The sequence below is a fragment of the Mobula birostris genome, chromosome 19, assembly GCF_030028105.1.
Source record: "Mobula birostris isolate sMobBir1 chromosome 19, sMobBir1.hap1, whole genome shotgun sequence".
In the NCBI taxonomy this organism is placed as follows: domain Eukaryota; kingdom Metazoa; phylum Chordata; class Chondrichthyes; order Myliobatiformes; family Myliobatidae; genus Mobula; species Mobula birostris.
The window spans coordinates 8562620-8574655 of NC_092388.1; the positions used below are offsets into that span (position 1 = coordinate 8562620).

At 39.8% G+C, this 12036-nt stretch overlaps 1 protein-coding gene across 5 annotated transcripts in view; it reads left to right on the forward strand.

The window, feature by feature from the left end:
- LOC140212421 (RNA-binding motif, single-stranded-interacting protein 3) overlaps nucleotides 1-8754 on the forward strand; it is a 1294896-nt gene extending 1286142 nt beyond the window's left edge. For all 5 annotated transcript variants that reach the window (XM_072283184.1, XM_072283188.1, XM_072283189.1 and 2 more), the window contains exon 14: nucleotides 441-8754. In XM_072283184.1, the coding sequence (XP_072139285.1) occupies nucleotides 441-447 (7 nt within the window). In that variant the 3' untranslated portion in view covers nucleotides 448-8754. The remainder of the gene's footprint in view (nucleotides 1-440) is intronic.
- Nucleotides 8755-12036: the final 3282 nt, after the last annotated feature.

Sequence of the window (12036 nt, forward strand, 5' to 3'; positions counted from 1 at the left end):
GCCGGGATTTGAGGACCTGAGTTATAGGGAAAGGTTGAATAGATTAGGACTTTAATGCAAACAGGTTTTCCCCACTGAGGTTGGGTGAGACTAGAACTAGAAGTCGTGGGGTAAGTGAGAAAGGTGAAATGTTTAAGGGGAACATGAGGGGGAACTTCTTTCTCTCAGAGAGTGGTGAGAGTGTGGAATGAGTAGCCAACACAAGTGGTGCGTGTAGGTCCAATTTCAATACTTTAAAAGAAACTTGGATAGGTACATGGATGGGAGGGGTATGGAGGGCTGTGGTTCGGGTGTAGGTGGATGGGACTAGGCAGAATAATAGTTCAATATGAATGAGATGTGGTGTTCTATGACTCCTCAAATCTATGAGGAGGACTTGTACATTGTGCATATCTTATTAACTTTTCCACGGTGTACTCTCTCATCTTCTCCCTCCACAGACAGTAAACGGGACTGAAAACAGGAATCATGAGCTGAAAATTGCCTTGAACCAGGAAACTTCAGTGAAAATGAAGGTGGCTTCCAGTTTGCACAGGCGTCAAATGAATGCTTTTTATTTCCTACCTTACCTGACAAAAAAAAAGTGTTTTTATGTGCTGTGCAAATGGTTCAGTGATGTAGTCTGACAGTTTAATTTTGCTATAAAATCTTATTTTTAAAAGAGAAAGAAAATCCCATAAGGGGAATTGTTCTGACTTTTCATTCAGATGAACAGGTTAAAATATAAATGATTTGTATGTTCAGATAGACTTAGGAACTGTAAGACTGACAAGTTCGGAAGAGGAAGGAAGATGCAGTGTTTTAGGAAAGTTTAATAGTCTTCCTCTGATATTAAGCTACTCTTTTTTTCATGTCTTTTATTAATTTGTAGGTTTTTCAGAAATGTTTAGCTAAGATTTATCTTGACTCTTAATTGCCTTAATTTTGAAGACGTCAGGCTCTCAAAGCCAGCTGTCAACGTTGCGTTAGGAATTCTAGATTGAAATTATGTGCTTGGACCAAGTGGTTGGTGCAAGAATTTGATAAAAGCTTAACTTTATAGGGAGGTAAATGCTAATAAGCTGTACAGGTTAAAACAAAAAAAAACAAAAAAATTTGTTGCTTGAATTCTTTTGCAGAACACAGTTTTATGGATAAAGAACAAGGGCGACTGACAAAATCTAAAAAAAATTGCTGAGACTTTTAATGAATTTTGTCTTAGAGCAGTGGAAACTGACAATTTGCAGAAGGCAGAAAGCGTTTTGTGATTTGTAAAAAAAAAACTGTATTATGCAAAGTACAGTTTTTCGCTTAAAGCAGATTGTTTTATTTACGAAGCGTAATTGCTAGCAACAGAATTAGTGCTTTATATTTGCAATCTTTTTTATTAGCTTTATTTTTTTTTAGTCTGCTTTGCTTGTCACCTTGCAGATGCAAGCTAAAGAGTGAAAGGTGAGAACTAAATAAATGGGAGCTTATGGTTAAAAAGAAATCAAAGCAAAAGCAATAGATTGAAGAAATTGTGGACAATTTCTGTAGTCTTTAATTTTCATAGTTGTGGATCAAATGCAGCCTAAGTATGGCCTATTTTATACCAAAGATGAAGTGACACCCTAAAGCAGTCAAGAAGCTAGAGATTTTTTCTGTTGTTTTTTTAAATCTTTATTTGACCTACATGGCCGGACCAGTTCTTACTTTATTTTCTTTAAACTTTTCTTCCACTGGTTATTCTCTATAACACTCACACACACGCATATACACACACACACACACACACACACACACACACACACACACACACACACACAGAAAGAATGTTTATCTAAAAATATTGGTGGTGCACTAGTATTGTGGGGTTGGGGAGGTGGGGGGTATTCATGTACATCTAAAGAAGGATTAATTCTGTAAAATAACCAATTTTTTCTGTCCTAACTTTGGCCTTAACACCTGTTTGTAAATGTGCATATTATGTGTTACTTTTGCAAAGTTCCATTACTTTTTTCGGTCTTCCTTCATACTTTATGCATCTGGATAGCCCATTGATCTACCTCAGTCTATGCCATCTCCGATTGTGCTGAGCAGCTGTTATCCAGCCATTTTGCAAAGCTTCAGTTTCCCCCATGCTACCTGCCAACCTTTTTAACGTGCCCAGTGTTTCTTGTGTGCAGATTGCCTCGACGGGGCAGTGATGAAGGTGCACATCAGGTCTATAGCAGCCTCTTAAAAACAAAAGCCTCTGTATACTCGGGCTTGGGTTACTTAACCATGCAGGCAACTGTAGCAGACAGAACAGTCACTGCCCCGGTGGCTTGTCAATTTTATACTTAACAAAACCTGATATTAAAAAGTTCAATACCTTTTTTAAACACAAGAGATTCTGACAAATGCTGGAAATCCAGACCAACACATGCAAAATGCTGGAGGAACTCAGCAGATCAGGCAGCATCTACGGGAATAGATAAACCAAGACTCTTCATTAGGACCTGATGAGGTTGTTCCTCTCCATAGATGCTACCTGACCTGCTAAGTTCCTCCGGCATTTCGCATGTGTTGCTCAATATGTTTTTTGTAAGTTAAAGGTATGACTTTATGGTATTGATGGTACGTTTACCGTCAAATCACAGCAGATAATAGATTCCATTTTTTTGGATCTTAATAAGAAATTATTGTAATTTTAATGGTGGAAAAATATCACTATCTTTGATATTTATATGGTATCACATGGTACCAAATGGAAATATGATGTGCAGATTATGATTCTTCCCATTCCATAAAGGTAAATATCACTGTGGCAGTATGTTTGATAGAAACTTCATTTATTCATAGAAGCATCCCCTGCAGAATTTTATGATAAAGAGAGCGGAAATTTTGGGATTAAGAGTGGTTCTGATTATTAACATTCTGGATGTGGTAATTAATTAAGATAACTGCTCTTTCCCTCCTGATTTTGAGGAAGAAATTGCTGACAATCAGGTTTTTGAAGTGAAGAAGAAAAATCAGGAGGAAAAGAACTGATGTGCTTGGGCAATATGATTAATGTGCAGGAAACGGGCTTCAGGACAGATTTTGTCAATAAACAGAACCAAAGAAAGAAGTGTTGCTGTAGTAACCAACAAGTAATTCTCCTCTCTCTGAAGAAGCAAAATCTGTGCCTGTCTCAAATGATATCAAATGGATGGGATGTAAATCATATAATATTACATTCTAAACCTTAATTCAGTCCTTTCAGAATGTGATATCTCAAGATTTTTGTAGCTTGTTTATAGTGTCCAAATTAATCTTCTTTGCACAATTTGAGTCTTCATCATTAAAATCTAACTAAATTAATATCTTAGACCATATGATATAGGGGCAGAATTAGGCAGTTCAGCCCTTTGAGTCCATCATGGCCAATATTTTATCCCTCTCAACCCCATTCTCCTGCCTTCACCCCTTACTTAATAAGAACCTATCAACCTCTGCTTTCAAATAACCAATAGAATTTACATACTTCCTGCAGGAGAAATGAAATGCATGGAGAGCAAACGAGTGTATCTGTTCGAATAATCTAAAATATTTTCCAACATAAATGAGTGTAATTGGACTTTGTTTTAATGATTTTCTGACACCAGTTTGGTGTGAATAATTTTAAGGTAACTATTGGATCATTATTGTTAATTACAGCGAGGCCTATTGCATCTGATATAATCTTAGAACATAAGACATAAGAGCAAAATCTGGCTAATCAGCCCATTGAAACTGCTCCACTATTCAATCATGGCTGATTTATTGCCCCTCTAAACCGCATTCTCTTCAATGATTCTCAATGCATCTAAATGGAACAAGCTCTGGCTTTTCATCTATTCCCTAGATTTTCCCCATTCATTTATCAGATGTCAGCATCCATTACAAAACCAGTATTTAGAGGCCATAAGACATAGGAACAGAATTATGCCCTTCGGTCATTGAGTCTTCTCCAACAATCCATCATGGCTGGTTTATTATTCCCTCTCAACCCCCATTCACCTGGCTTCTCCTCATAACCTTTGACAACGTTATTATTCAAGAACCGATCAACCTCTGTTTTAAATATACCCAGTGACTTGGCCTCCACAAGTATTTGTGGCAATAAATTCCACAGATTCACCACCATCTGGCTAAAGAAATTCCTCCTCATCTCTATACTAAAGGGACATGCTTGTACTCTGAGGCTGTGCCCTCTGGTCCTAGACTGCCCCACTTTAGGAAGCATCCTCTCCACGTCCACTCTATCTAGACATTTCAATATTCAAAGCTCCCGTCCAAGTTGTCTTTTCATTAAGAACAGAAGTGCCCAGTGATGGTTAGTGAACAATCATGTTTGACTGATTCAAACATAATTTGGGCAAATTCACTCCCTAAATTATCTTTAAAGATGCCCCTCCAATGTTGATTAGAAAATTAACAAAGTATAAATTAGCTAAAATCATCTTAATCTTTCCTTAAGTGAGTTCAATGGAGTTCATCAGTGGAAAGATAAATTGTTTTCTTTCTGAATTAACTGGATATTCATCATTTCCCAATCCCTTCCCTCTGTTTCTAACATTGCCACTCCATTCACATACACGCCAGAGACAATTTGCAGTGACCACTTACCTACAGACTCATGAGTAGTTGGTATGTGGGAAGAACTTTCAACATTCAGGAGAAGTTTGGATAGGTACAGTACTGTGCAGAAGTCTTAGACATATATATAGCTAGGGTTCCCAAGACTTTTGCACAGTACTGTATATTGGTTAAAATAGGTAGGTGGTTGGGAAATGGAAATAAGAATACTCAGCTTTGTATTAGCTCAGTAGTATTTAGTGTTATTTGGTAACTGGAAAGATATAATATACAGTATTGTGCAGAAGTCTGGGCACCCTAGCTATTTTATATGTGCCTAACACTCCTGCACAATACTGTACGTGGATGGGAGGGGTATAGAGAGCGATGGTCCAGATGTGGGTCGATGGGACTTGGCAGAATAACTAGATGGGCTGAGGGAGCTGCTTCTGTGCTGTAGTGCTCTATGATTCTGTGAAATAGAATTGGGGTGGCGGGGGTCTGTGGGTGGAGGCAGAATTTGTCGTACTGGCTTCAAGGCACGTGGGCAGAGTAGCTGGCATATGTATTCTCGTGCATTTCTGTTCGGTGTAACCACTCCCCTCCCAAGAGCCACTACTGGCTCCGATTAATCCACAGTATATCACTGGGCTGCCTGAGTTAAATTTGCTGTGAGCATTTAAACCCAGAAGCAGATTGAAATTAATGCACCATCTATTACTTTAAACAAGATAATGAAAGGGGCCATAATTTTGTTCTTATTAAAATCAGCAAAACAGACGTTAGGCCATTTGTCCAGCTTGTCTATGCTATCCAGTTAATCCCAGTCTATTCCTTCCTTCCCCTGTAGCATGTTCAACATCACATGTGGGCATGGAAGCATGTTGACACTTGCGGGCTGCCCCAAGCACAATCCTCAGATTGTGTTGGTCGTAGTCACAAACAACACATTTCACTGTATGTTTCAATGTACATGTGACAAAGCTAATTTCTTTCCCATAATCCTGCAGTCCTTCTGGTTATAGTTTGTATTCAACCTGATTCCACCACCATTCAGACAATGTGCTTTAACTACTCATTATATTGAATTCTTGTGGTAGTCCCATATAATGTTTTCCCCTAATGGAAAATGGATGATGCTTCCTTCTCCCATTTTTTGATTACCAGGTTTTATGACAAGCTATAGACACAAGATATTCTGCAGTTGCGGAAAACCCAAAGCAGCTCCTGCAAAGTGTTGGAAGAACTCAGCAGGTCAGACAGCATCTATGGAAATGAACAAACAGTTGACATTTCAAACCAGTACCTGATGAAGGGTCTCGGCCCAAAATGTCGGTCTATCATTTCCACACATGCTGCCCAGCCTGCTGCGTTCCTCCAGCATTTCATGTGTGTTGCTTTATGGCGGGCTAAGTTTACCAGAACTGCACACGTCTAGTCTAGTTTTCTACCTGCTCAAGTTCTTGTAGGTTTCTAAACAAATGTTACTTTGCAGGTGAGAGGGTAGCTGATGAATTTTTGACAATTGATTCTTTCTTGATTATGTAATGGTAGTCTTGGACCGTTATCACTCAAGCAGTCACGAATATAATGGTAGCCCAATAAGACAAATTGAGTGCAATATTTAACTTATCATTTTACTCTTTCGCCCCTACTGAGCTGATGTGAGGACTAGAGTAATGTATCATTTTCCGGCTGGAAAATTGAGTTTAAAGTAAACTGAATGAAATGTGCTGGAATGCATCTTTGTTAAACAGTCAGTCCTTGCAATCGTTTTAACTGAAGGTCCATAATAAATATGACTCCTCAGATTTAACTTGTCTAAACTGTATGTTTCGGGGTGAAGGAGTTGCTCCTTTTGATGTCAAAGATACATAATTAATGTATCACTTCTTCATCTGGGCGCCATGGTAGCCTAGCAATCAGCACGATGCTGTTACAGCTCGGAGCAAGTTCAATTCCAGCGCAGTCTGTAGGAAGTTTGTACGTTCTTCCCGTGAGCGCACGAGTTTCCTCTAGGTGCTCTGGTTTCCTCCTGCATTCCAAAGACGTACCGGTTAGTAGGTTAATTGGTCATTATAAATTGTCCTTCAATTAGACTAGGGTTAAGCAGGTGGGTTGCCAGGTGGTGCAGCTCGTAGGGCTGGAAGGGCCTGTTTCATGCTGTATCTCTAAATAAAATAAATACACTGATAGTACCCATGAAGCTAAGTCACTGCTTGGCGAACAGCCTATAGAAACTGTAGATAATAATACAGTATCAGAAATTCCATTTTTCTAAACAAATCGGCTTTGGCGGACCAGGGAGGTACGTTAGTTTGAATTTCCAAATATGGACATTTGATGAATTACAGCGCTGCTAACCAATCAAATTTTATTTTGAAGTGTGTACGTTTATGCGTTTATGCGAGAGAGAGAGAGAGAGCGAGAGAGAGAGAGAGAGAGAAAGAGAGCGAGAGAGAGCGAGAGAGACAGAGAGACACGATTGCCTCTGAGGCTCCTCAAAGCACTTATCCCAAAATTTATATCTAATTAGTGTAGAGATATTAGTATTGTTATTGGTATCCTTGTTTTTCATCAATGTAAAGAGAAAACAGATCACAAAGAGGAATGCTAATCCATCATTGTATTGCATCAAACAATTTGCACACAAGACATGCACATCAAATTAGCTTTAAGATCTTTTTGTTTGCTCTGGCAGTTTCTATTCAGTGTTAATATCATTGGATCATTGTCTGCTAGTAATCCTCCAGTCACAGTGTCAATGTTACATCCACAGAAAGTTTTAGCATTTTCTGAAGGGAAACACCCATCCAAGTTGCCTTTTCGTTAATATCCGAAGTGCCCAGTGATGGTTAGTTTTCAAACCACCGAGAATCGTGTTTGACTGATTCCAAAAATTGCACGAGCGTGGGTGGTCTTGATACTTGGCTCGCACACCCTTCAGACAGACATCTGAGATTCTGCCAAGATTCAGGGTTTAGAACTTTGAAGTATTTCCATACTGACTTGGCATATTTGATTGACCAGAAGACTCACACTTCTTTAACAAAGGATGTATTAAATAACTGGAATGTGAATATTTCAGTTCCTATTGTGGGTGTAATATCAACACTGACTGTTAAGCTGTGGCATGCTGAGTGGAGAAGGTCCTTGTCTGAGATCCATCAGGAAGGTACATTGACATCCCAGTTGATAACCTTGTCAAATTAGTATATGCAGATAATGAGACTGCTCTGTGTATCAATTCAGATCTATGCTGCTTCATTCAGACATAAATGTTTTCATCATTTATAACCTCACAGGGAAAAAAATGTCTTCTATCTTTTCAAATTCTGGCAGGCAGAGGTCAGATCAAAATACATATTTAACCTTCTAAGTTCTTTGATTTTTTTTTTGGAAAAGAGATTACTTTTCCACCTTGGTTTTTGCTTGTTCTTGCTACAAGAAGTTTGATATTTGGATGATAAATAATTGACTCAACAGCAAAAATGCAGCATCAATTCTTTGAAAAAAATCTTAGCAGAGATGAAGCTAAGTTTATTGTCCTAAATTGAATTAGGAATTAATCGAGAATAGTTTGCTAGGTAAATAAAGTCTCTGCCAGGACAATCGATAAATCAAAGTGAAAATGCACTTCCTTTGGAAGAAAGCTGTGGTAATGTTCATTTTGAAGGCACCAACTCATTTTGTGATGATCCCACAATCTATGGACATTTAGTCAAGAAAACAAAACCTGCTGGTAATAAAGCTCCTCACATCCAAATAGTGTGTTTTAATGTTGTTCATTATCATGCAGGAAGAACTACAGAACTTGGAGGGTTAAATGCCATTCCCTTCTGTCTGATATTAATTTTTATTTTCATTTCTTTCAAACCTGCACAGGGAAAACTCTGTAACCTGGTCCAAAAACCAGGTTTATTTCACCAGGCATTAAATTATGAAACTTTTCTTTTAATTTATGAAGACCTTTTTTTGTACAGATTTTTTTTCATTTTAAAAGAAACTCATAGAGATGTCTATAAGATCAAGAAAGTTAATTTTTTTAAACTTGTGTTTCATTTGTGCCACAGACGTGCTGGGCATCACTTTGTCTAGCAGTTCTTTCATTATCTGTTTGCTCCTGGAAATTTATGTAGATCAGTGGATGTTAGGTTTAAAATTCTGTTTTCTTTGAAGAAGCTTTCAATAAAAAAGAAATCTTAAAAAAAACATTTGGGGTCTGTGTGCTTTTTTGTTGTATTCTTAATCATTGCAAGAATTAAGCCACCATCAGCATCCTAGCTGGCTGGACGCTAATAGAATATTAAGCACAGTGCTGGCCCTTCAGTCCACAATGTTGTGCCAATCTTTTTAAGACTATAAGACACCAGAACATAATTAGGCCATTCAGCCCATCGAGTCTGCTCTGCCATTACATCATTGCTGATTTATTATTTCTCTCAACCCCATTCTCTTGCCATCTCCGCATTAACACTTAATAATCAAGAATTTATCAACCTCCACTTTAAAGATAGTGGCTGCCCTCTACAGTTGCCTATGGCAATGAATTCCAGATTCACTACTCTCTGGCTAAAGAAATTCCTCCTCTTCTCTGTTCTAAAGGGGCATCTTTGTATTCTGAGGCTGTGCCCTTGGGTCCTAGACGACCCCACTATTGGACACATCCTCTCCATGTCCACACTATTGATGTCTTTCAATATTTGACAGGTTTCAATGAGATCTCCCCTCATTCTTCCAAACTCCAGCAAGTACAGGCTCAGAGCCTTCCTTTTAACGTACTCCCAAGTTCAATCACACTTTCCCCTCTGAAACAGCCCTCAATTTTTCTTTCATCCATGTACTTATCTAAGTGTCTTAAATGTCCCCAATGTATTTGCCTCTACCACCATCCCTTTAACTCAGGTCCTCTTGTCCTAGCAACATTCTTGTAAGTTCTCTCTGTAAACCAAATTTCCCTCAGGATTAATAAAGTTTATCTTTCTATCTAATCTTCCAATTTTATTGATATCTTTCCTGTAGATTAGTCACTAGAACAGCACACAATACTCCAAATTTGACAAAGGCCATTGCACATATCTGCATTCTCTGCACTCTTTTTTTGTAATTGATGGCACTGTGGGGCATTCTCTATAAGGCCATCTCTCAGCTCCTACACTCCAAGGGAAAAAAAATCTCCTAGCCCATTCAGCCTCTCCTCATAACTCAAACACTCCAGCCGCAGGGACATCCTCCTTGACCGCTGTGACATCCTTTACACTTTAATGACATCCTTCCTATAGAAGGGCAAGCAGAAATGTGCACAGTACTCCAAATGTGGCTTTACCAGCCTCTTGTATACTAACATGATATCCCAGCTCCTGTAGTCAATATCTTGACCAATGAAAGAAAGCAAGCATACCATATACCTTCATCATCACCCTGTCTACCTATGCTCAACTTCCATGGAACTATATGCCTGCACCTCATGGTATCTATCTCTACTCCACAGCACTGCCCAGGACACTATAGACCAGTGAGTCTTACTTCAGTGGTTGGTAAGTTGATGGAAAAGATCCTGAGAGGCAGGATTCATGCACATTTGGGGAGGTATAATATGATTAGGAATAGTCAGCATGACTTTGTCAAAGGCAGATCATGCCTTATGAGCCTAACTGAATTTTTTGAGGATGTGACTAAACGTATTGATGAAGGTAGAACAGTAGATGTAGTGCATATGGATTTCAGCAAGGCATTTGATAAGGTGCCCCATGCAAGGCTTACTGAGAAAGTAAGGAGGCATGGGATCCAAGGGGACATTGCTTTGTGGATCCAGAATTGGCTTGCCCACAGAAGGCAAAGAGTGGTTGCAGACAGGTCATATTCTGCATGGAGGTCGGTGACCAGTGGTGTGCCTCAGGGATTTGTTCTGGGACCCTTACTCTTTGTGATTCTTATAAATGACCTGGATGAGGAAGTGGACGGATGAATTAGTAAATTTGCTAATGACACAAAGGTTGGGGGTGCTGTGGATAGTGTGGAGGGCTGTCAGATGTTACAGCGGGACATTGATAGGATGCAAAACTGGGCTGAGAAGTGGCTGATGGAGTTCAACACAGATAAGTGTGAGGTGGCTCATTTTGGTAGGTCAAATATGATGGCAGAATGTAGTATTAATGGTAAGATCCTTGACAGTGTGGAGGATCAGAGGGATCTTGGGGTCCAAATCCATGGGACACTCAAAGCTGTTACGCAGGTTGACTCTATTGTTAACAAGGCATATGGTGGCATTAGCCTTCATCAATCGTGGGATTGAGTTAGGATCCAGGAGGTAATGTTGCAGCTATATAGAACCCCTGGTCAGACCCCACTTGGAGTACTGTGCTCAGTTCTGATCGTCTCACTACAGGAAGGACGTGGAAACCATAGAAAAGGTGCAGAGGAGATTTACAAGGATGTTGCCTGGATTGGGGAGCATGCCTTATGAAAATAAGTTGAGTGAACTCAGCCTTTTCTCCTTGGAGCGACGGAGGATGAGAGGCGACCTGATAGAGGTGTATAAGATGATGAGAGGCATCGATCATGTGGATAGTCAGAGGCTTTTTCCCAGTGCTGAAATGGCTAACATGAGAGGGCAGTTTTAAGGTGCTTGGAAGTACGTACAGAGGAGATGTCAGGGGTAAGTTTTTTACGCAGGGAGTGGTGAGTGCATGGATAGGGCTGCCGGCGACGGTGGTGGAAGCAGACACAATAGAGTCCTTTAAGAGACTCCTGGATAGGTACATGGAGCTCAGAAAAAGAGAGGGCTATGGGTAACCCTTGGTAATTTTTAAAGTAAGTACATGTTTGGCACAGCTTTGTGGGCCGAAGGGCCTGTATTGTGCTGTAGGCTTTCTATGTTAATCCTACCCTAATCACAATGACCAACTAAACTACCCAGTAAATCTTTGGACTGTGGAAGAAACTGGAGCACCCGGGGAAAACTCACACGTTCCACAGAGAGGACGGACAGACACTCCTTACACACAGCAATAGAATTGAACTCTGAACACCAGCATACCCTCAGCTATAAAGGCCTCACACTAACCGCTATGGTATTGTGGTGGCCAGGTAAGTCAGCAGAATTGAGCCATTTGACCCATCAAACATGCCCTGTCATACCATCATGGCCGATTTATTATCCCTCTTAACCCTATTCTCCTGCCTTCTCCCCGTAATGTTTGGTGCCCTTACTAATCAAGAACCTATCAACCTCCACTTTAAATATACTCAATGACTGGGCATCCACAGTTGTGGGTAGCAATGAATTTCATAGATTCCCGCCCTCTGGCTAAAGAAATTTCTCCTCATCTCTGTTCTAAAGATGGGCAGGTACAATGTGGGCACCTCTGAGTTGTGGCAGAAAAATGATCATAGTAGGGAGCTTAACATCCAAGGATACCATTGTATCAAAAGGACAGGCAGGTAGGCAGATGGTGGCTCTTCTGGTAAAAAATGAAATCAAATCCTTAGAAA